Source organism: Hypanus sabinus, chromosome 1, assembly GCF_030144855.1.
Source record: "Hypanus sabinus isolate sHypSab1 chromosome 1, sHypSab1.hap1, whole genome shotgun sequence".
In the NCBI taxonomy this organism is placed as follows: domain Eukaryota; kingdom Metazoa; phylum Chordata; class Chondrichthyes; order Myliobatiformes; family Dasyatidae; genus Hypanus; species Hypanus sabinus.
Window position 1 is genome coordinate 190,989,710 of NC_082706.1, and position 25,073 is coordinate 191,014,782.

The 25,073-nt window shown below is 39.6% G+C and overlaps 1 protein-coding gene and 1 long non-coding RNA gene across 4 annotated transcripts in view; one reads left to right on the top strand and one right to left on the bottom strand.

Annotated features, from left to right (window-relative positions):
* Positions 1–316: 316 nt before the first annotated feature.
* LOC132401709 (GATA-binding factor 6-B-like) lies at positions 317–24,693 on the top strand. 3 transcript variants are annotated; one of them, XM_059983836.1, is made up of 7 exons: positions 317–455; positions 1,996–2,902; positions 10,636–10,802; positions 19,639–19,764; positions 20,238–20,325; positions 20,421–20,542; positions 23,193–24,693. In XM_059983836.1, the coding sequence occupies exons 2-7, from the start codon at positions 2,032–2,034 to the stop codon at positions 23,253–23,255; spliced, it is 1,437 nt and encodes a 478-aa protein (XP_059839819.1). In that variant the 5' UTR covers positions 317–455; positions 1,996–2,031; the 3' UTR covers positions 23,256–24,693. The 3 variants fall into 3 exon arrangements, with proteins under 3 accessions (XP_059839819.1, XP_059839804.1, XP_059839813.1); XM_059983821.1 differs by having other exon boundaries at positions 10,636–10,847; positions 23,193–23,328; XM_059983830.1 differs by lacking the exon at positions 317–455 and adding an exon at positions 957–1,067 and having other exon boundaries at positions 10,636–10,847; positions 23,193–23,328.
* Positions 10,721–25,073, bottom strand: part of LOC132401725 (uncharacterized) — a 30,206-nt gene continuing 15,853 nt past the window's right edge. The window contains exons 2-4 of the long non-coding RNA XR_009514685.1: positions 24,687–24,873; positions 12,375–12,449; positions 10,721–10,854 (exon numbers count right to left, since the gene is read on the bottom strand). This is a non-coding gene — a long non-coding RNA (uncharacterized LOC132401725). The remainder of the gene's footprint in view (positions 10,855–12,374; positions 12,450–24,686; positions 24,874–25,073) is intronic.

Here is a 25,073-nt window from a genome sequence, read left to right on the forward strand (position 1 = left end):
TTAGTTAGAGGCTTTAACGGCGGAGTTCAAAGGCTTTGCTGTCCCCTCTACACTCAATCATTTTCACATTCTATTCCCCCAGTTATCTCCCTGTATCTGGCACCCTGTCTCTGATTGCTTCAGTCCTCCCGTCTCTACCTATCTGTGAGACTGGAGATATAAACGAGACGCGCAGAGCGCTCCAGTCTTTCTGCGGACCAGTTTTGCTGGGGTCATGTTGCATGTTAGGATCGACGCCGCTGTGGAGGCGCTGCAGAGCCCGTGTTTAAGTCAGCTCTGTGTGAATCCAATCAGGATCTCCAGTTTTCCAGTGAATTGTGCTCAAGGCGCTGCCTCCTCTCAAATAGCTCAGCAGAGAGCAGAGACACGCACTCTACCGCCCAGAACCTAGACATACTGGTCTTAAGACACACTGGACTTCTACAAACACCTGAGTGATGGCAAAACACCATTAGGTCGGCATCTTACTTTCCACACTCTTTTCAGATGTTCGACGGCCTCGTTCAAGTGTAGCATGCCTGCTGTGATAGTACTGGATGATTTTGTGGTTATTTATCGTGCCTTTAGCTCTTATCTATTATATTTCTTATCTCGGAATTATCTTACTCTAGTCTGGCGTAACTAAGGCATATTACTTACTGTTCGTTTTGGGCCTATCTCTATCGATGTGTGGTTTCTGTAATTTCTGGCCAACTTATCTTTTGATACCTCAGCGTTCTCGCTACTTTGGAAATCTAATTGCTTTCCAGTTTGCAAGTTGTCGATATGTCTTGGCCAGTTCTGTAGGGGCATGTGGTTATTACCCGGGATTCTAAGTGCAAGACATTTGTATCTGGATGTAGTCAGCGCGTTAATGTCATTTTATATATTGAGATCTTCAAATGGCGCAGCGTTGGGGGGGAAGTCTTTGCACGCCAGAGCCGAGGCTGCAGCATGTGTCGTCACACGCTTGCCTTGCGATCTCGTTTCGGGGGGAATGCTAAAGGTCTTCCAAACCCGACATTTAAAGACAAGAGTTTGCGATGGCTCGGATTGGTATCGTATAGAAACCTGTACCGGTAAACCAGGTTAGTAAACGGCCAAGTATGTAGACTCTCCATTGACTGACCCCCCCCCCCCCCACCCCTTACTCATTTACGCACTCTCCGTTAGATTTGCAGGATGGTGAACTTTTCACTGTTGATTTTTAAAGTCTCCTAACTTCCCTTAGAAGAGATGGGGGGGGGGGGGTGAGTTGATAGTCGGTTTTCAGGAATTTTATGGAGGCGGGTGGTTTTTGTGACTGCGCAGCAGTTTTATTCTTACTTTGACCAGTAGCGAATGCTCACCCGGGGCAGTTTAAAAGACCGCGAGTAACTATTTCATGGTCAAAATATGAACGAAAAATTTTAGAGAAATTGATTTTCATTGAAAAGAGCATGAACTTTAAAGTGATATACTTGTAGGATCGTCCCACCGAACACGCGTGGAACAATCTGCCAAAAGAGATGAACCCCAGGGGAGATGGACTCCAGCAAATACACTTGAAAGATCAGTCGTAAATGATTCTTCGACCGTTTAACTATTTTATCAAATTGCTTTGTACTTTAAAAGAACACCCAGAATTGTTCAGGGGGTTTGTTTTGAAAGAGGTATTTAAGAGGTGATACAATTGTTCCGTTTGTCTAGTGGACGACAGAACGATAAAAGGAGATTCGAGCTTTAATTAACAACGAACTCGAGAACTGGCTTTTTTAGTGTCTCTCTCGCTCTCTCACTCTCTCTCTGTCTCTGTCTCTCTGTCTCTCTCTGTCTCTCTCTCTCTCTCTCTCTGTCTCTGTCTCTGTCTCTCTCTCTCTCTCTCTCTCTCTCTCTCTCTCTCTCTCTCTCTCTCTCTCTCTCTCTGTCTCTCTGTCTCTGTCTCTCTCTCTCTGTCTCTCTCTCTCTCTCTCTCTCTCTCTCTCTCTGTCATTGATTTTTACACTTACAGACTATTTGTTTTGGACCATCCTCCAGGACTACACTTTGGCGTTTGGACTTCTCGGAACCTGGATGGACCCGAATGAACCTGACTGGTCAAACGTGGCAAAGCACTTCGCCCCAAACGGTTTCAGCTCACCGCCTGACCAGGGTTACTTAAAGTTTGCTGGCCGCCACCACAGCGGAGGAGAGGGCAGCTCAGGGTCGGAAGAAAGCCTGAGATTGGCGGAATCCTCGGTTCCCACTCTGGACACGAACAGAAGCCATCTCCTGCAGCGGAGGCCGGTAGACGCCTGTCTTCCCTTTGGACACACTACACAAGAACACGCCACCTTCATGACGGATCTGGATCAGACAGGCAAACTGTTTCTGCCCAGAGGGATTAAAAGGGAATATGTGACACATCCATCGATTGATATGTACCAAAGTTTGCCTGTGGCATCCGTGCAGGGTCCGAGTACCTACCCCCACGATGTTCCTAACAACTTCATGCACTCCAGTACAAGTTCACCCGTCTATGTTCCCACTACCAGGGTCAGCTCCATGATCCAGACCATTCCCTATCTCCAAGGTGGCGGATCGAGCCAGCAGAGCCACCCCGTTACTAACCACTCGGTCTGGACACAACCTGCCTCGGAAAGCTCAACCTACAGCTCTAGCAGACCTCACGAAATGGTTTCCAGCAGATTCTCCTTCTCCCCCAGCCCGCCCATTTCAAACGGAGCTTCTCGAGATTCTGGCTACCATAACAGTCTGAATGGCAGAGATCAGTACACTGGCGCTTTGGCCAGGCCTCTTAATGGATCTTATCCCAGCCCTTACACTTCTTACGTTGGGCCGCAGTTGGCTTCGGCATGGACTGCAGCAAGTTCCTTTGAAAGCCCGATGCTGCAAAGCTTGCAAAGCAGACCTACAACCATACCAGTGCGGGGACCCAATGGAGGTAAGTCACCCCCCCCCCACCCCGTGCACCAGACATTTGTGTTATGACCGACAATCGTTAGCTTCTTATCCCTTATTCTCCCTCTGAAATAGTTGTTTCCGATCTACGTGGTGGGACTGTTCCATCATTAAATTGGGAACATCTTAAACTGCAAAAAAAAAATGCTGTGAGCGTTGTAGTTTAGATGTACTGTTGCTGTGTGTGATATTGAACATTTTAAATTGCAGAATCGCAGCCTCGCATTACATTCTTGGATATGTCAGGAGTGTTTATCATAAAGGAACTTCTGGCTTCTGTTTAATAGTAGCGAACGAAATTCTGCACGGGTATTTTCGTTTTGTTACTAAAACAGGGACAGGAGAGGATGAGAGCGGGTGACTGTAGATGAGTCATGGCGCATCCAAATATGGCATAGTGTACAAAGCATCGTCAATTTCACCAAAAATTATGCTTATCAAAATAATACGACCAAAATTCGTGTGTGGCATTTTGAGATCAGTTTATTTATATACATTCGATCAGTGAGAATATTTAAAACATACTATAAACAGCACAATTACTGCATGTGACAAACTTTGCTAATATCGGAGCACATTCAAAAAGTGTTTGACTAAATATCGTTGTTAGAGCTGCGAGTACACCAAAATCGGAGGTCGTGAGATGAAAAGAAAACATCAGGTTATATTTCCTGGACACATCCAAGAATTTTGAAATATCCATTCTAAAACAACTCCTGCAGCAATCGTGTCAGCAGTCGATTAGACTGGCAACTTTAAGTGTCAAACAATTCGTGTTGCCTAATAAACGGGAACGACAACCGCCACATAATTGTGTGAACTGCACAATTATTTCCTTTTCGATAAATTCACACTGACATATTCTGTTTCACAGCTCTCATTCTACGATAGTTTACAGCCACTGAGGCCTATTTTGGTAAATAGATTATACTGTAATAATAATCACAAGAACTTCATGTCTGTTACTCAGCGCGGAACAATATTCGCTCATTCCGCATTACTTGTACACCTCAGTCAGAATTTCAAGATTCTTTATCTCATTAAATCTTACTGTTTAGCAGGAGGCCGGTAGGCCCATTAACTCTATTCCGGGTCCCACCTGCCACAGTCCCTTTCTCCCACTTATTCTCTCTCAGATATTCATGCCAATCCTTGATCTTAATCATTAGTGTATCGTATTCTGGAAAATGACAGTAAATTAGAATGCGATTTATTGTTATTACATTACTGTCTATATTTTGGGAATATGAATGTTTTCTCCACGTAGAGAACCAGTAAACGCACGCATAAATGTGTTAGAGGATCTAAATGCAATGATTGCTGACACACAGGAGCCCATACGACACACACACACACACACACACACACACACACACACAGACACAGACACACACACACACACACACACACACACACACACACACTACTCCTCTTTTCTAGTCCAATTTAAATAGCAAGCTAATCCGAAAATGTTACTGAATTAGTAGTAATAATATAATAAGGACTTAAAAAATTCTAAACACGCCTAACTTTTCAGACAAATCTGGCAAGATCGAACTATAAAGAGAAATTGTGAAATGAACTCTCACGGGGAGTAATTACGTTATTAACGTGTAACATCGGTGATATCGAACGCATTACAGTTTATCGTAAACTCAGCTAGTATTACTCTCCTATTTATGAACAAAATAACAAATACTCGAATGAAAAGAATAAAGATTCGCCACCTTTGCCTAATAACTAACAGCCGAAAATAAACTGAGAACCTTGAACTAGACTAGGTTTGGAAAAACAGAATGCTGGATGAACTCGGCAGGCCAGGCAGCATCTGTGGAAAAGAGTGAACGGTCGATGTTTCGGTCAGAGACGCTTTACATCTCCTCTGACTTCCTTTCCAGTCCTGATGGAGTTTCTTGGCCCGAAACGTCGACTGTCTGCTCTTTTTCAGAGACGTTGCCCGGCCAGGCATGTGTGTGTTGCTTTGCACTTCCAGCATTTGCAGATTTCCTTCTGTTAGATTTTAGAAAACAGCCCTCTTTCCCTTGCATTCATGCTATTGACCGGCAGTTAATTTATTTGAATTGATAATTTTGTGATATCCGTTAAAGAGTGTGCTTTCACTACCCTCCCCCAGAACAAGTCACAAAAAGTATAAACTTCCTTTCTCTGGCCCATACACTGGCCAGCCCTGAAACCCAACAGTAGTGGTGACCATGTCCTGGTCTCACCTCTGCGTTCGCCTCTGCGAACGCATTTATTTTAATCAGAGGCTTGGTCCGTCTGTTCACGGTTAATTTACACGAAGGGACATGCAGGAAATCGGAAATTCCCCAAACCAAATGGATTTGCGAATACATATCGGCATTTGAAGTCGTTCTTTGGAAAATGCGCGTTTCATTAGTTAAAACATTTTCTATGTACACCCTAGTCTCACATTTAGGTATAATTTGAATTAAAGTTATTATAGTTAATGTTCTGCATTTAACATGCTGTGCATTTTAAAATTTAAGTTTTATCTAACCAATGTCAAAAAAATGCTCTACATTCTTCCCGAAAGTCAAATCGCCCAAACAACATAAACAATTCTTTAAATAAATCGGTAAAACGAAATTATCATAATCCTGGCAAACTGTCAATTTGCATATTCATGATATTGTAATACCGACCTCCCAGACCATAGGAAGAGCACGTTTGCGCGCATGGGTTGTGCAAAAGGTTATGAGCAATCTTTACCGTAGGCGCTTGACACCGTTTACTCGTTCGGACCAGTAAAGATTTTAAAATAGCCTTGCTGCAGAGGTCAAACCGCAAATCCGAAAATCAAGTTTAATTTCTTCCATATGCTCCTTACGGTGACGTTAGTCTTTCTTATCTTGTTTGACGAACTTTTAAGGGATAAAATGATTTCAAGAACATGATGTCATTGCAGTTTGTGTTAAAGACAAACACTTAACACAATCGTACGAAATATAAACTTCGAAGTAATTAATTAAATACGTAAGTTGTCTTTAAGTATCTATCACATCGATGTCCCAGATAAATTCCATAGCGATATGCCGCAGTTCGACTCCCAAGTGTTCAGGTTTGTCCCGAGTTGGAAGTGTTAGAATCAGTACTTTGGGGTTCTGCCACAAGCAGAATAGAAGTTACTGTTTATTCCATTATCTGATTATATTGATAGAGGGTTAACTGACGTGGACAAAGTCGAAGGGATCATAGGTAGCAACTCAATTGGGGTCGCAAACCGGGAGTCTCAGGATCACATTCGGATTCTCGGATCAGAATCTAAATCCCACTCTTTATTCAATATACTTCACAATCTAAAATCTGTCACAGCTAATTCCTAAAATCAAACATAAATTAAAGGAACACTGCATTTAAAAAAAATAAAGCCGAGATTCGCAAATCTGCAGTTGCAGGTTAGACCAGGTAAATCAAAACAAACAAAAAATTACACCTCTGTGGTGAGTTTTAAGTCTTTAGATGAAGTTAGCTGGTGGTTTTTTTTAAACAATATTTCACATTGGATGCTTGCACGTTTTATAGTGAATGGAATCTTTCAGTATGAAGTGTTTTTTTATAAGATCACTTTTAGGCACCACGCAGATGGATCAATTTTATTGAATCTCCACTGTCGCTGAAACAATTTTTTGATCAGCTGATGAAAAATAGGAAATGAATTTTAGGAAATAGGATTCAGTTAAATTCACACACACAGTGCTGGAGGAACTCAGCAACCCGGGCAACTTCTGTGGAAAGGAGTAAACAGTCGACCTTTCGGGCCGCCATCCTTCCCCATGAATCCCGATGAAGGGTCTCGGCCTGAACCATCGACTGTGCTCGTCAATAGATGCTGCCGGGCCTGCTGAGTTCCTCCAGCATTTTGTGTGTGTCGCTTGGGTTTCCAGCATCTGCAGATTTTCTATTGTTTGTGTTGAAATAAATTCAGTCCTAATAATCAATACCATCAGTCCGAACCTTATGAAACATAACCATATTTCGCCCCGGACTGACAAAACCCCATAGAAAATGGGCACATGAAGTTTCGCTGCTTTTTTGAGTAATGCATTCGGGCGAAGTTGAGGTTGCAGACAATCAAATGTCTCCCCGCATGTTGCCCTTGGAATGTGAATTTTTGTCGCTAAAAACAGAAATGGTCTGCAAAGTCCAGACGCGCACTCCAAAGAAAACTCAGTACCGACAAGGGCTCCACTTCCTCGGACCAAAACAATATTGCATGGATTTTCAGGACTGTGCGTATACTGAGGAATTGTAGAAACAATAATTTCAGCGATGGAATAGAAAGTGATATTCTAGTGCACCGAACCAGGCTTTCGGAAGAAGCCTGTCGTTTTGCCTGGGTCTCTCATTTCCCCCCATGTTTCACACGTTTACAATTTCTGCCTCTCATTTAGCACACTGTCGCTTTTAAATATAACCATCCCCACCGTTTCGTTACATACAGCCGAGACGGCGATAATCGCCTTTCAGTGCAAGACCACACCATTTGGCAATGGATCCAGACTACTTGCTCCCTTTGGAGCCACCATTGTTACATCTCTTCAGTTAGATATTAAAGCGCATTGTAAATGTAGAAACAATTGTGCTGAACCAATTAACGTTTAAACTACCCGCAAAGTAAACTGTTAGACTGTGGAAACACCTCAGCTTGTTTGAAGACAGCGTTTATACAGCAACTGCTGAGAATATGTTTATGAAGGATTAATTCTCTCCTTTCGCTGCTTTGATGTTTGTTGTTGGAGCGATCAATCTGGGAGACATTGTCTCGAGTAATTCTTTGTAGTGTAGGCTTGCAGGTTACATATAAATCCTTCCAACATTTTTGCAGCAGCCCTCTACCAGGACGTTACACCTCCCCATGCCCCCTTCAGTCATTTTCGTGGAAGATTTCAAGAGTTGTGCAATCGAAACATAACATGTTGAAATTACACGCGCTATTATAATCGTATTACATCTGTAGCAAGAAGAGTTTATTTTCTGAAATAAGATTATTTTGTTTATAAATCCCACGAGGATTCCCTATTCATTTATCATCATTATTAACTCGGACAATTATAGGAAGGTCCGGCCGTCTTATTTGGCGTTATAAAGGAATTGATTTATAGCCCGAGGCTGTAGGTCGAACGCTTTTATATGGTGGGAGAAAAGTGCGCTGAGCGCGTGTTGCTTTACTCGGAAAGTCCCCGATAAAAGTGGCCCAGGGTTGGAAAATAGGAGGGTGGTGAATATTCGGGCAGGATGAGGGTTAATTAATTTCCAGCAGAGGGCTTTGTTTTAATCAACCGCCGTGTAAGGCGTTGACGATCTGAAGTATTGTAGTTCGGTTACATTTACGTACCAAAATGTAGCAATGAAGGACAGGCCCGCTGTATTTGGGACAGGACAGAAGGTGGTTAATTGTCCAGATGTTTACCACGTCAGAATCATATTTACACTATATATACAAAGATGAAAAGACTAGAAAGATTGCCAGATTTGTAGTCAAGAAAGGTTTGTGCTTTGACAACGTATTAACATTTTAGAAACCGTTTACTGTATACCAAGTGAGTATTCTCAATCTGAAGAAGGCGGATATGCTGAAAGTTTCTACTTTAATATCTATGGGTTCTGGTTCTTTGTTTCTGATGTTTTCATGCCGATGACATCAAAACAAATTACTGGAAATACTTAAGAGGATCAGGCAACTTACTTTGGAAGAGGGGAAAAATCATTTTCCCAATGCCCGCCCTTCATGTTACATTGTATTTTTAGTACTGTAATCAATACAGAACAGAATAAAATAAAAACCTGCAGATGCTGGAAAGCTAAAATAAAAGTAGGGAACGCTGGAAACACTTCACAAGTCTGTAGAGAAAGAAACAAAGTTAATATTTCGGTCGGAAGAGCTTTCATCTGAAAGTTAACCCACAGACGCGGCCTGACAGGAATATTTCCAGCACTTTCTCTGTACTTTACAGTATACACGCAAATCCACTTCTTCATTGGTTATTTTTTCACTGTTACATTTTTCGTTTGACCTAAATTTTAGAATTATATTTTCTCCAATTTATACATCACAGTGCAGGATTCACACAGAAGGGTTAATATTGAATTAAACAACGAAGCTCTGCCAATCTGAATCTTCCTACAAACTGAAAGTTTTGTATTTAACGAAATACACATAACTTTGTGTCATGGTATGTTATATTACAGTCGATTCACTACCCACACCCTGCTTCCAGTGACTGTATTGATTAGCCAAAATAAAGATTTTGTTCAGCTTAGAACCGCTGATCTTCACCACAATCGATAGGGTAGGGGAAAAAAAACAATAGATACGACTATCTATTAAAATAACAATAACTGGCTGGACTTTAGAAGAATAATCTCAATGATATCTATGGAATATTGAAATATGGATAGAGAGACAGTTATTCCCATATCGGGGACTAGAAGACACAGCATCAGAATTGAAGAACATCTCTTCAGAACAGAGATGAGAAGGGATTACTTTAGCCGGCCAGTGGTGAATCTGGAATTCATTGCCCCAGACAGCCAAGTCATTGGATATATTTAAAGCAGAGGTTGTTAATGGGCTGATTTGTCCTTTATCTTATGGCCCAAGTCAACCCTCCTGTTTAAAATGTTTTGGATGAATGGAAGGCAGGCCAACAAGAGCAGACGCACCATTTATCCAGGCGGCATTATTTGGTTGCAGCATTCTGTATTTGGAAGGTGCTCAGTACAATGGGCAGCAGGTTTATTATCGAGATGATAAGTGCACAGGCTGGCAATTTAGCCAATCAGTAAATCAGATATTCTTAGGTGTTTAGACTTGGAAGTACGTGCGTATAACTCCTGTTAGCCGCTGGTCACGATTTGTGAAAAAAATAACTTCTCCAGTGAGCATGGATACTCATCAGGGAAATAATACAGAACGATCTATGTAATAAGCCACCCGATATCCATTTAACAAACACAAAATGCTGGAGGAACTCACGACGTTTCCGGCCGAAACCCTTCGGCAGGACCATTTACCCATTTAATCCAGTCCAACAGTAAAAAAAATACCCATTTAATTTCGGGACTAGTCACCTCTTCTTAAAAACTAGAGTGAGAAAATTCAGACCAAGGTTTATTTTTTAAAATGCCAACGAACCCAACTTTCACCCTAAACCAGGCCTTTGTTTTCAGTAAGTACTTTGTCACAGCAAATCAGCTCCCGATTGTAATGGCCGAACCATTTCCTTTAAAACTGGTTTTCACCCGAGGTTCTCGGAAAGGACCGGCGTACAGCGGAACAATTGCACTAAAACAGAAATAAAATTTGAAACTCAAGGAGTTGGACATTAAAATCCTAATTCAATTTTTCTACAAACGGTGAACAAGTACGACAAGACATTCCTATTGGAAATTTTCAATGTTACTATTAGAACATAAAATGTAAGCAATATTGGAGCACATGATTTAAAAATAATATTTTCAAAGAATTTAAAACTCACGAGTTAGTAAATACTGAAGTAGGCAAGAGGGACAGGCTTACTTTTCAAAGGCATTCCAAGACCTACCAAAGTGCTTTACAGACAATGATAAATTTTTAGATGGTAGTCATTATAATGACAGAATATTGATTCGTTGTAATTATTTCACGTAGCTTTGGTAGAAGATGATTAAGTGCATTATTTCAATAACTTTCTTTATGTTGGTGGACGGCAGAGCTGCTGGAGGAGCTGTCCGAAGCCCGCGAATGTGTCAATTGTGGCTCCATGTCCACTCCCCTGTGGCGACGCGACGGCACCGGCCATTACTTGTGCAACGCCTGCGGTCTGTACCATAAGATGAACGGGCTCAGCCGACCTCTTATCAAACCTCAGAAGAGAATGGTAAGCGGCTTATGTAACCCCGCCAGTCCAATCCAGATGCAGCAGGTACTACCTTTAATATAAATGATAACTAGAGTCTGCAAGGTAGCAATACTTCTTAGAATACAATGCAAAGTTTGAGCTTCTGTTAATTGGGAAAAAAAGAATCGCATTTTTAATCCAGTCCAGTAAAATTGTGTATTTCAGTCCTTTAATTAACTAATTAGTCTTCGGTACTCTAAAACCAGTACTTGAAACCATTTAGAGTCCAGTGTATCAGTAGATACACACAGCAACTGTATATGTATTTTAGAAGATGATGTTGTGATTGTAAAGGATCCACTATGATGATGACATTATTCACCCACAATGACCAGCCACTCTAAATATTTATTTATCAGTTAGGGTTTGCCCCAATGCAAAATAATACTGATTAATGTTGGGAAACATTTCAGCATTATTCACTCCTATAACATGCCAATCTAGTTTTTATTGGTGATTACTAAAATTTAAGTTTGTCCCAACGTACATTTGAAGGACCATCATATTGAGAATAGTTTAACTTAGCGAAGCCAATGACGTTGGGAATAAATCGAAAATGAAAACAGCATCTAAGTGGAAATGCACAGCACTCCGTCGTTATGGCCGAACCTTCCCTATTAGGCAAGACAGGCTTGAAACCAACTCCCCCAGATTTCTTCTAGTTCTCGTTTCATATGAAGTGAGTCCAGTAAAATTGTGCATTTTAATCCTTTAATCGACCATGGTAACCAGCCTTCTGTATTCTGTACTTGAAACGGAATTACTTTATTTTTAAACCATAAGCAGATAACTATAGGAAAAGAGATGTCATTTTCACCGTCAGGCCATGAAAGGGTTTATGTTCAGAACTTTTTTCCCCTTGCTGTGTGTGGAATCAAGAGTCTGGCGTTATGTGACAAAAATTTGTTGACATTCCCGTGCTAGTACTGTATAAAACAAGAGTGGAGTTAAACAGAGTCCAGCGGCAAAAGTTATTCCAAACGAGAAGATTTCTTCCTCCCAAATCTGACATCACATTTATTGCATCTATTTACCGGCTTGATTAATAATAGTGTTAAACTCGATAAAGAGCTTTGATTAGTTTCTTCAATTACTACGCTGTTTCGCAATTGGCTGTTTTCTTTTTAAGAAGGGAATCACATCAACTGCTGTGTTAAAAAGAGACTTTAAAAGGTTTTTTTTGTGGGAAAACACTGAACGCCCCCAGCCACTTAATTTAATGAGGCAAATGGTTACCGTGAGGTGAGATAAAGCGGCAGGGAATATTCCTTAGCTTGCATTACTGAGCTACAACAGCCCCCGCTAAAACAAGGAGATAAAGGCAATCACGGTAGTGATTGCAGCTCTTTTTTCGGTCTACAATTAGGATTAGCTGTTGTAGTAAGAATCCAGGTTATTTTTTGCTCCCTAGTACTGCAAAAACAAGTCGGAATTTTTAGATTTATTGTAAGATAACTGACGGTCGGATCAAAAGAACAAGTTGATAATTTAAAAAAAGTTAGCAGCAATTTAAAATGTTGAAACTTTACCTACAATTAAACGTATACCCACCCCGTTCTTCACAACTAAACTTTGAACTTCCACGCCAGGCTCTTGCTAATATGGTTTTTCCAGGTAATGATGGACCTGCAATGACGCAATTAGAGAGAAGTGAAGGCTGTGACTTGAACTCAGATGTATTTAATAATTTACCACAATCTTCAGTCAGCAGGCAAACATAAAGGAACATAGGCTCTATTTGCAAGCTGTAAAATGTACAAATTAATCTGCCTTCCTAGTTGTTGAAGGATGTGTTTATGGGTTCATTTGTGCACTATTCGTTGTAAATGTTCCCCCGGGGATCAATTGGCTGTACATTTGCATCTGGGTCACAGATTAGCAGTTAAATTTCCCCCACGGAGAGAAAAGGGTCCTGGGAGACTGTCTGCTGGAGTGCAGCACTGTTGGGGACACTGTAGTAGGAGCTCTGATTTATTTTCCATGGTGGTTTGAAAGAAAGAAAAACTTTCGGCACTAAGTTTGAAGAACAACTGAGATTTCCTAGTGTTTTGACTGAAGATATATACCTCAATGAACAGCGCTGAATCATATCATCTGCTGTGTTCAGATTGATTGACAATACAGCAGTGGATTGCATGTGAAAAGTACTGCATTGGTAGTAAGTCACTTTGGCATGTCATATGCTTTATAAATGCAGGAAGAGTGAGATTAAAAAAAAATCAAAATCCCAAAGAGTCATGGCAAGGTAGCATAGCAGTTAGTTTACGGCTTTACAGCGCCAGCGAACTGGGTTCAGTCCTGCTGCCGTCTGTAAGGAGTCTGTACTTTCTCCCTGTGTGACCACATGGGTTTCTTCCAGGTGCTCTGGTTCTCTCCCACAGATGTATGTGTTAGTAAGGCTTAGTAAGTTATGCATGTGATTCTGGTGCCAATATAGTACACTATGTGGCACTGGAAAGCAAAGTGGCACTTGCAGGCTCTCCACACATTATAGCACTGTATTAGTCGTTGACACAAATAATGCATTTTACTGTATGTTTCCATATTTTGATGTTCATGTGACAAACTAAAGCTAATCTCTAAATTATAACTAAGAAGGTCAATAAGAAGATAATTTGTATAGTGCTCGGTTAAAAGGAATAAATTGATTATATCATTGAGTTTATGATGGTTAATGTGTGAGGAGATGCACCTTCCTATGCTTTCCACCCCCTGCAAATGTTGCTTGGTACAGGGAAAGCTTTGTTCTATGTTCTCTGCACCCTCTACTTTGACGTTACATGTTTTTTCACTGTCTCCCAATTTCAAGAAGATGTGTGTGCATCACCACCTTTCCAAGGCCATTTAGTGATATCCAATAAATGTTGAAGTTTGTCAGTAATGCCTGCGTCCCACAAAACACTGATTAATCTCTTCCATAGCACATTTTATGCTTTTCATTAATGCAGCCTACAATCCTAAAGGAATTCCACGGACTGCCTGGGTTAATAGTAGGGATCCATGGCATAAAAAGGTTGGGAACCCTTGTCTTAGAGCAATGTCTAGGAACACTACATTAGGCTGTGGTTCTGCAGAATCCCAGAATACCTGTCTCAGGTCAGTTCCCGCAGAGGTTGGAGGCCAGCCAAACATACTTGCTTGGCATTGAGGCCATGAATTAAAGTGAGAGGAGCAGTAAAGGTACTGGGTTCATAAGCTCACATTCAGTGACCTGCTTTTGAAAAGACTTGTAAGTAGCACTCCAGGAAAAAATGAACAATCACAGGGCAGGAGTTCTCTTGCCAGCCACTTTATGTTCGACTGCTTTGAGCCATCTGCCAGAGCTAATTTTATGCCCCTTTGCTAACTGACCTTGTCATATTATTTTTGCAGTTCCAAACATTCTAATATCAGGGAATACCAGGGGATTTATTATGTTCTTAAACACAATGAAAAAGCTCAATAAAATGCTTTTGATAGGTTTATGGATTTTGGCCCAGAACCCACTGGATTTGGATATTTTAACTCTTTCCGATGATTATATGATTTTTGCACTGTAAAATCCAGTGTAATTGCAACAAAGGGACATCTGGGAACTTGGGTTCATCAAGCTGTGTGATAGATAGATGACAATGACAATTTAAGGATAGAGAAAGAAACAAATGTAAGAACAGCAGAATGATGTTGGGAGAAATGATAAATCGCGATGGAATGGTGGAGTGGAGTTGAAAATCTGACAGGCCTGATTCTTCTCCTATGTCTTATGGTCTTATGATTTGGGAGGAATATTGTTTCATTGTTTCGTTCCTTGGACCTCAAGTTGAGTATTATGTTAAGCAGGAAGTAGTGATTGGGAGTAAAGGGGGCCTTTTCTGGTTGGTTGCCGGTGATTAGTGGTGTTCCACAGGGATCAGTATTGAGACCATTACTTTTCACATTGTTAATAATTTAGATAGTGGAATTGATGGCTTTGTGGCAAAGTCTGCGGGTGATACAAAGATAGGTGGAGGGGTAGGTAGTGCTGAGGAAGCAGTGCGATTGCAGCAGGACTTAGACAAATTGGAAGAATGGGCAAAACAGTGGCAGATGGAATATAGTGTGGGGAAATGTATGATAATACATTTCAGTAAAAGAAACAAAAGTACGGACTGTTATATAAATGGGGAGAATGTTCAAACAACAGAGGTGCAGAGGAACTTAGGAGTCCTCGTACAAGACCCCCAGAAGATTAATTTACAGGTTGAGTCTGTGGTAAAGAAGGCAAATGCAATGTTGGCATTTATGTCAAGGGGAATAAAGTATAAAAGCAAAGAGATAATGGTGAGGCTTTATAAAGACACTAGTCAGGCCACATGGGAATATTGTCAACAGTTTTGGGCCCCATATCTTGGAAAGGATGTGTTGTCATTGGAGAGAGTCCAGAAGAGATTTATGAGGATGATTCCAGAATGAAGGGGTTAACATATGAGGAGAGTTTGACAGCTTTGGGCTTGTACTCACTGGAATTTAGAAGAATGTGTGAGAATCTCATTGAAAACTACCAAATGTGGAAAGGATTAGATAGGGTGGATGTGGAGAGGATGCTTTCTCTGGTTGGGGTATCCAGAACTAGAGGGCACAGCCTCAAAGTTGAGGGGCAACCTTTTAGAACTGAAGTAAGAACAGAGGTAAGGAGGAATTTTTTTTAGCTAGGGAGTAGTAAATCCGTGGAATGCTCTGCCACAGACTATGGTGGAGGCCAAGTTTGTGGGGATATTTAGTTTCTTTATTGGTCAGAGCATTAAAGAAAATGGCAAGAAGGCAGGCATATGGGGTTGAGTGGCATCTGTGATCAGCCATGATGGAATGGTGGAGCAGACTTGATGGGCTGAATGGCCTAATTCTGCACCTATGTCTTATGGTCTTATGGTCCATAAAACATGTAACTTGAACGGGAAGAAGACACAAATTGTTAGCCCTAAAGGCTGCAATGAATTTCTTACACAATTATGGCTCAAACGAAGTTCACAAGGTGGAGGCTAAAAGCAAAACAACAATTAAAATAAGTTCAGCAAGACTAATTGTAGAATTCTGCACTTTAGAAAATAGAGCTCACAATGTATTGCTGAGCTCACTACAAATCATAAAGAATTTTAATGCACTAATAGCACTTGGTAGTAAGGTAAAATAGCCATTAGATTTTTTTCCCTGCATCATAGAACCCTACAGCAGAGACACAAACCCTTTAGGCCATATAGTCTATGGCAAACTCTTATTCAGCCTAGTCCCATTGACCGGCAGCCAGACCACAGCCCTTCGTAATCTTCCTATCCATGTACTTGTCCAAATTCCTCTGAAATGTTGAAGTCAAACCTGCATCCATCACTTCAACTGGCATACTCTCACCACTCTCTGAAGAACTTGCCCCTCAGGTTCCTCTTAAACATTTCACCTTTCAACCTTAGCCCATGAGCTTTAGTTCTGGTCTCACCCAACCTGAGGGGAAAATGCCTGCTTGTACTTACCCTATCTATGCCCCTCATAATTTTGTGTACCTAATTTGCATCTGTATTTTCTAGCTGTGAGTAACATTGTTCCGAATGCCTGTCTCAACCAATCATTTTATCACAATCATCATAATTAAATACTGAGCAGAACACAGCAAGAGAAATCAGTATTTAATCTCTTCCACCTGCTCTGCCACTTCATGGGATCTTGGCTAATTATAAACATAATTTTAGTGAACCAAGTTCATCCAGCTCAGATTTAAGATTGGTTATTGATCTAGCAATGCCTTTAGAAGAGACAACTCTAGATTTCTTCTTCCCAACTTCTAGAAATACGGCTTCTCTTTCTCTTAGGGTCCAGATGACATGTCTTGATCAGGGCCCTGAAACATTGACCCTTGATTCTTCTCCATTGATGTTGCCTGCTCTGTTGAGTTCCTCCAGCACGTTGTGTATGTTGCAATAGTTTTTTTAGTAGTTTTTGAGACACACAAATAGATTGTGGACCATATAAATTTACACTTTGAAGTTTATCTTCACTCCTTGTTGAAGTTTACTGGAGTTGATTTGACAGGATGGCATATGGTGTGACTAATCTAGGAGGCTTCACATCTTGATTCGAAGCCTGCAATTGAACCAGTTCAGTTATAGTACATGTTTTATATGGCTGCAATGCCAGAGCAATGAAACAACTCTATAACTCCATAAAAATACATTGGTTGTAAATGGTTAAACATACACCTGCTTGAAGGTAAACTTCAATAATATTCCAAAGAACAAAGCTATGTTTTCTTTGTGGGTTCCGTTTGAATTTGACTGATGTAGCTATTTTTTCACTATGGAGTGGAACCTTACCCAGATACTAATTCGATACCATTTTCTAAATGTAATCTAATTTAATAGTTTGCCTGTATTAGTCATAGAATCATAGAGAGGTAGAGCACAGAAACGGGCCTTTTGTCCCATCTAGTACATACTGAAAACAATTTAAACTGCCTACTTCGAATGACCCGCACTAAGATCATAGCCTTTCATATCCCTACTACCCATGCACCTATCCAAACTTCTCTTAAACTTTGAAATCGAGCCCTGCATGCACCACTTGTGCTGGCAGCTCATTCCACAGTCACAACCCTTTGAGTGAGGAAGTTTCTGCTCATGTTCCCATTAAACTTCTCACCTTTCACCCTTAACCCAACCCCTCTGGTTGTCGTCCCACCCCAACCTCAGTGGAAAAAGCCTGCTTGCACTTACCCTATCTATACCCCTCATGATTTTGTATATCTCTATCAAATCTCCTTGATCTTCTGCGTTCCAAAGAATACAGCTCTAACCTATTCAATATCTTCATTATAACTCGGGTCCTTGAGACCTGGCAACAACTTTGTAAATTTTCTCTGTACTCTTTCAACCTTGTTTGCATCTTTCCTATAGGCAGGTGACTAAAGCTGCACACAATACTCCAAAGTGTGTGCGCTTAACCTAAGGGCCCCATACTGAAGCGAGACTGAAAAAAATTAAAATTAATATATAATAGGCATCGTGCCTATAAAGTTTTGTGATATTCTGTTTCCCTTGGATTGAATGGAAACAATATGATATGCTGTCAACATCAAAGTGAAAGGCTTATTAAAGTATTCACTCATATTGTCTATTGAGTGATTCGTTCTGTTTATAGTTAACATTCAATATATTTGCATTTGTCCCTTTCTCAGGAGTTCTAATAAAATGTCTAAAATTTTAAAAAAATTACAAGGATGTTGCCAGGACTTCGGACCTGACTCACAGGGACAGGTTGAATAGGTTAGGACTTTATTCCTTAGAGCGTAGGAGAATTTGATAGAGATATACAAAATTTAGGAGGTATTGTTAGTAAGTTTACAGACGATGATATAACGTATGACGTTCTGAATCATGATGAAGGTTGTCTAAGTCTATGGCATGATATAGATGAGTTAGAAAATTGGGTAGAGCGGGGGCAGATGGAATTAATCCCAATAAGTACACAAGGTAGGGCATTTTGGGAAGTCAAATTTGGGTAGGATATATACAGTAAATGAAGAGAAATAATCTCTGGATCCTCGTCCGTAGTTCCCTGAAAGTGCTCACATAGATAGATAGGGTGGAGGAGAAGGCACATGACATGCTTCTTTTAATAGGCTGGGTTACGGAATATAAGAGTTGGAAGCTATTTTGCAACGTTACAGGTTAGGCTGCACTTCGAGTTTTGTGTCCAGTTATGGTCACAGTATTATAGGAAAGATGTGATTGTGCTAACGAGAGTGCAGATGAGCTTCTCCTGGATGAAAGGTCCTTAGTTATGGGGAAAGACTGAATAAGCTGGAGACTGAGGAGTGATGTGATAGAAATAAATACAATTATGAGAAACATTGAAAGGGATAGATAGCTTTATCCTTGAAAGCATCATCACAAACCAGAGGTTCACAGGCAAGGTGTAGGAGTTTCCAAGGGGATCTGAGCAGTAAGTATTTTATGGAAAGTGGTTGGTATCCGGAATATGTTGCCAGTGGAGATAAGGGATCAGATATAACAATGATATTTAAAGTGTCAAGTATTTAAATAGGCAGGGCTGAAAAAGATACATATGGATAAATATGGATAGGCTTAAAGGCTAGTTTAGATGAGATGAGTTGAAAGGCCTTATTCTTTGCTGTACAACTCTGTGACTCTTATTTCATGGTGGCTTGATTGATAGTTTTAAATTTGAGATTGAGAGATCCATTATAGTAAGAAATATTGGATGTAGACAGGCGGCTGGAGCTGAGTCACAGGTCATTTAATGAGCTTTAAGCTTATTGATGGCACAGGCTTGAGGAAAAGATGTCCCACTCACATTTATTATTTATATATTTCAGAATTAGAATTAAATTTATTATCACCGGCGTGTGAAGTGAAATTTGTTAACTTAGCAGCAGCAGTTCAAAGCAATACATAATCTAGCAGAGAAAAAATATAATAATAAATAAAATAAAAATAATAATAAATAGGCAAGTAAATCAATTACATATATTGAATAGATTATTAAAAAAGTGTGAAAACAGAGATACTGTATATTAGAAAGAAGTGAAGTAGTATCCAAAGATTCAATGTCCACTTAGGAATCGGATGGCAGAGGGGAAGAAGCTGTTCCTGAATCGCTGAGTGTGTGTCTTCAGTGATTTTAGCTTTGCTTCAACAGATTATATTTTGCAGCTATTTTCTGAACATTTTAAAAGTACAAGATTATGGTATTAACTGAAAAAAAAGATTAAAATAACAATAATTGTAACCTTTTATAATTTGTGCATCATGTCTAATAGTCTGGCTATTTGTGTGTTATTATCTTCCAGTCCTCCACCAGGCGAATTGGTCTGGCTTGTGCCAACTGTCATACAACTACTACCACTTTGTGGCGCAGAAATGCAGAGGGCGAGCCCGTCTGCAATGCTTGTGGACTTTACATGAAACTTCATGGGGTATGCTATTTTCTTCCATTAGCGACCAATTGGATCTCAAAAGTTTTCTGCATTGGGAGAATTTCAAGGAAGTAGTTGCAGATAATATTAACGGAGAAGTAAATTTGTAATGGCTGCATTGTACCTGTTCAGGAAAGACAAGCAAACTGACTTGTTTTGAGTATATTCATATCTGAATGGCATCAAAGGAAAAAAATATTTTAATCTTGCATCGTTTGGCTCCTGCTCATGCTTAAGAGAATATTAATTTCTATCTGTAACATTAAGCCGTTTGTAAATATTCCATTATATTTGATGGTGGTATGTAGTTATTTTACTAACATTAGTCTACATAATGCTTTAAGAATGATAAATTTTCCAATGCGCCAAAATGAAGGTTTTAAAGTCTTAAAATGCTTAACTTTGTTGTTTCTCAGTTGGTTATTGCACAATCAGTTTTTGTTTCATTAACATACTTCCCTTTGTGTCCAAAGGTTCCAAGGCCACTGGCAATGAAGAAAGAAGGAATCCAGACTAGAAAAAGAAAACCTAAAAATTTAAGCAAGTCCAAGGGCACTTCAAGTGGGTCTGAGATTATTAATTGAAAGAATCTTAAAAGTTAAGTATTATAACCACCTTTAACAACATGCCTCATTGGCTTAAATAATATTTTGCAGGTACAAGCAATACAGTCACCATGACTCCATCTTCTTCATCGTCATCTACATCCAATCAGGAGGAGGTACCTAGAGTGAAAAGTTGCTCACCCTCTAGCCAGACTACAGTTGCAGCTTCAGGGGTAATCTTTTCATTATGAACCTTCTAATCCAACATTTATATTATTAAAAGCAATCATTACTTGTAGGTCATGTGTAATAATAAATTCTCAAGACAAATAAACAAGTAAATAGATTTCTCAGTTAGAAATAATATGAAAAAAGAAAGTTGTATTCAAAATGAATATTTTTCCCTAATAGAGTTGACATTTTAAGATAAGTATTCTGTAACAATAACATTGGGGAATCGTTAACATTTTGTTTATTATGGGGAATACGCAGGTACAGATTTGAAAACTTTGGTGATTACTTTGATTGACTCCACTGCTCAAAGCTGAGGGATCAGAACTAACAAGGAAGTGATGTGCCTCCCTCCTTCTTCAGTTTCACCTTGTTACAATATCTTATTCCATTGGATGTCCAGTCCGAAAGACAAAGAGCAATAAATTATATTGCTGAATTGCTAGAGTACATATACATTGAAGTATAATATATTCTGAGTATAGTCTACTCTATTCCTAAAATGTTGTCTTATTCCATTTAGTTAGATTACCAAAATCAAAAGAGATTAAATACAAAGATCTTGATGATCTGAGAGATAATTAGTTGCTGTGATTGCCAGCTTACAGATCTATTCACATGGTGTAGTGGACAGCCTTCCTCATTGAAATGTTCTTTTGATTACTTTAAGTGGGAAAGATAAGAAACCAAGTTTTCAATGAAATCAAGTGGCTTTATAAAATGATTAAATAGTTCATCTCAGACTCGGGATATGCTTGATTTTTAGCTATGTGCATTGAGAGAAGTCAGATAAATTGTGCATATTTCGATGTTTGATCAAAAGTTAATTACCAGCCACAGAAAGGGGCTGTTTCGAGCTATTACTCAAAAATTTTCTTTTGGAAAATGTTTGAGAAAAGATTTTTTATTTTTAAAGGACTGTTACTTTTAAAAAACTGTATAGAGAGAACTAAATTAATGTCTTATCAAAAGTTGCTGGTCGTAAGGTGGTTTCTCACTTGCAGGTGAATGAGGAGAGTTGGTTAATTTTAGATGCATTTGCTTATTAAAATAAAAGTTTCATTTGAACGGCCCTTCACTTTGTTAACTGACTTTGGTATTTGTTTGGTTATGTACTGTATGTTGCTCAGTCAGATGCAAGTTAAATGTTCCCTAACCTTTTTTTGTCTGGCCAATCTGAACAATGTCAGGCAAAGGAGAGAGCAACAGTCCAGGAAATATTGTGCTTGCATTTGTAGATCAACAATAGGGTTATGCAAGATCAAGCCACTTCATCTGAAATCTGTGTCTTATCAGTTAGTTTTGGTGGGGCACTATAATTCTAATTGACTCACCACCCTATTCTTATGCATATATTTGTAAAACATCCTGGGCTCAATATATTTCATATTTTCAGATGTTTTGTCAATTAAATGTTCAAAACTTCAAAATCAAAATAAAGTTATTATCAAATTACCTACTGTATATGGCACCATAAACAACAGAATCAATGAAAAACTACACAGAAACTTTGGCAATCAACTAATGTGTCAAAGAAGACTATCTGTGCAAATACAAAAAGAAATAAACAGTAAGTGAATAATGCTGAGAACATGATTTGTAGAGTCCTTGACAGTGAGTACATAGGTCGTGGAATCGGCTCAGAGCTGAGGTGAGTGAAGATATTATGTTTCTTTGATTGCTAAGGAGAAGGTTTGTTGCCAGTACTAACGAGAATTGCTTGGGAAGTCTGAAGGTAGATAAGTAACCTGGACCAGATGGACAACAACCTAGGGTTCTGAAAGTAGTAACTCAAGAGATGTGAAGCCATTAGTAATGTTCTTTGGAGAGTCAATAGATTCTGGAATGGTTGGCAAGGACTGGACAATTGCAAATGTCACTCCACACTTTAAGAAGGCAGGGAGGCAGAAGAAAGGAAATTTTTGGCCTTCCATATGACTGCTGTGATTTGTAAGATGTTTATCATTAAGGTTTTGGGCTACTTGAAGGCAGGTGACAAAATAGGCCAAATTCAGCACGATTTTCTTGGAAATCTTGCCTGATGAATCTGTTCGAATTCTTTGACAAAATAACAGGCAGGATAGACAAATGAGAATTGGTGGATGTTTTTATTTGGGTTGTCAGAAGACCTTTGACAAGGTGCCCCACATGAGGCTGCTTAACAAGATAAGACAAGGTGCTACAGGAAAGATAGAAGATTGACTGACTGGCAGGAGGCAAAGTATTGGAATGAAGTGGGCCTTTTCTGTCTGGCTGCCAGTGACTTGTGTTGTTGCACAGGGATTAGTGTTGGGACCACTTCTTTTCATGTTATATGTCAAAGGTTATGGTGAGAAGGGAGGAAAATGGAGTTAAGAACGTTAATAAATCAGCCATGATGCAATGGTGGAGCAGACTCAATCAGCCAAATAGCCTAATTCTACTTTTATGTCTTAATCATATGGTCTCAGTTATTCCCCTTGGTTCAAGACACTGATGGTTTAAGGGTAATATCTGTTGAGAAAATAATAACATTATTGGTAATATAAAAATGGGAAAATGAACACAAGCATTAAAAAAGGCAAATATTTTAGTTTTTCCAAGTTTTGATTGGAAGGAGCACTGGCCATAATTTCTCTTACTCGTTTCTTTCTACTGACTGCAACTTTGCAGGACTATCAACCCTTCCAGCAGGCAATGTGGACAGACGATGAACAGCTCCATGGAGTCAGATAACAGCAGATCTCTGAATATAACTTCCACCCTCTCTCCAAGGAAAGGCACATCCTCCAGCAGCCAGTAAAGCTGCCTGCTTATTTTGGATCTGTTTAGTTTTATTTAACAAAAAAAAAGCTGTGATGAGTACTTTCAGAATATCGATGAACCAGATGCCAAAACTGATGCAAAGAAACAGCAGAGGAATGTTCAGTACTGTAGTCAATAGTAAACTGACATTACCTCACTTTTGCTGGTGTGCTTGATGGAATCAAACCTCCCACATTACTGTTTGTTCCTGCAATGATTCTGTGTGGAAACAAGTTATTTTTGAAATGACAACTGACACTGAAGGTTAGTTAATGCAATGTGAATTCTGAAAGTTCCCATGTAGTCATTGACTTCACGATGGTCAGTGTTTATGAAACAGGGTAACAAGCGGATGCATTCTTCTACATAATGAAAATTTCATTGTACAAAACAAAATGCAATTAGCATTGCAGTAATCAGTGTTAATTCAAAATGGTTCAAAATTAAACAACCTTCTTGTAATGAATGTAAACCTTCTAAGTTAATGGTACTTATGTAATTTAAAGAAAATAACTAATTCTGTATCTGCAACAGGATACTTCATTCATTTTCTGTCTTTTAAGAATCATCCGTGTAGTCTTTTTGGTAGTTTGGGAAAAGAAGCATTATGTTAAGAACAAATTTCCTCTCAGGTAAATTTGATGTTGTATTACCTTTTGTAAGTTTTGTAAAGAAAAACAAGTCAATATCATCTGTCTATAGGTTAAATGTATGCAAGACAAAATGAAATGCAAACTTTACTACCTATGTGATGAAGTGTAAATACTTTACTGAAACAATTGTCTTGAGGATTGTTGGCTCTGATAAAGCAAAGTGTATAGAAAGACAATCTGGTATTTAGGCCGGTCCATGCATTTTTATTGTCATTGCTTGTATTGTTATTTGTTCCTTGAAAACAGATTAAAAGGCGACATTTTTGAAAATATTTTTGGTCTCTTGTTCCTTTCCTTTCCGTGCCTTGTGGCGCATCGAAGCCATTTCTTCTGCATTTTTGTCTATTTTTTTATGAGGCCGAGTTGCTAGCTTGATGCTCAGCCCAGGTGGATGGGAAGCGTGCAAGAAGCCGACCAGATTTGAAACTGGGACCTCTCGCCTTGAAGTCTGGTGCAGATGCCACTGCACCACCGGTTGGTAATAGTCCTTTATTGCTCTATCATTAGAGCTCTCAGTAAAAACACAATGATCTCAAACTTCTGATTCAGGGACAAAAAAATTCAGGGATTGTGAAGTATTCACTGTTGAGTGTAATTAGAAGTATGTTTCTTGCTTTAACTTATGTACATTCATTCACATTTGTAGGAGTCACTTTTATTTGTTTAAAAACACATAGTTTTGGACAGTGGTTTCATCACATTTACTAACCTTGACTGACATTAGTACAGATGTTAGGGCGCACTTCACTAAAGTGTTTGTCCGGTGGCCCAACATTTGAATTCCAATTCCCATTCACATTCTGACATGTCGTTCCATGGCCTCCTCTTGTACCAAGAACGGGCTACCCGCAGGGTGGGGGAACATCACCTTATATTCCATCTGGGTACGCTCCAACCTGGTGACATGAATATTAATTCTCCTTCTGGTGAACAAATTCATCCCCACCTCCCCCTGCCCATTACCCTGCCTATTACCTCCCTCCAGGTCCTTCCTCTTCCTCTCTTCCTTCCCTTTATCTTTTTGTCTACTCTCTTCTGCTATCAGATCTTTTCTTCTCCAGCCATTGCCCTTTCCCACACACTTGGCTTCACTTAC

Bases quoted from the DNA above. Each gene is read 5' to 3' on its own strand.
- LOC132401709 (XM_059983821.1), top strand. From the start codon at position 2,032: ATGGACCCGAATGAACCTGACTGGTCAAACGTGGCAAAGCACTTCGCC. The intron at 20,326-20,420 runs GTGGGTCTGAGA...AATATTTTGCAG, and splicing joins CAAGTCCAAGGGCACTTCAA to GTACAAGCAATACAGTCACC. The intron at 20,543-23,192 runs GTAATCTTTTCA...GCAACTTTGCAG, and splicing joins CTACAGTTGCAGCTTCAGGG to GACTATCAACCCTTCCAGCA.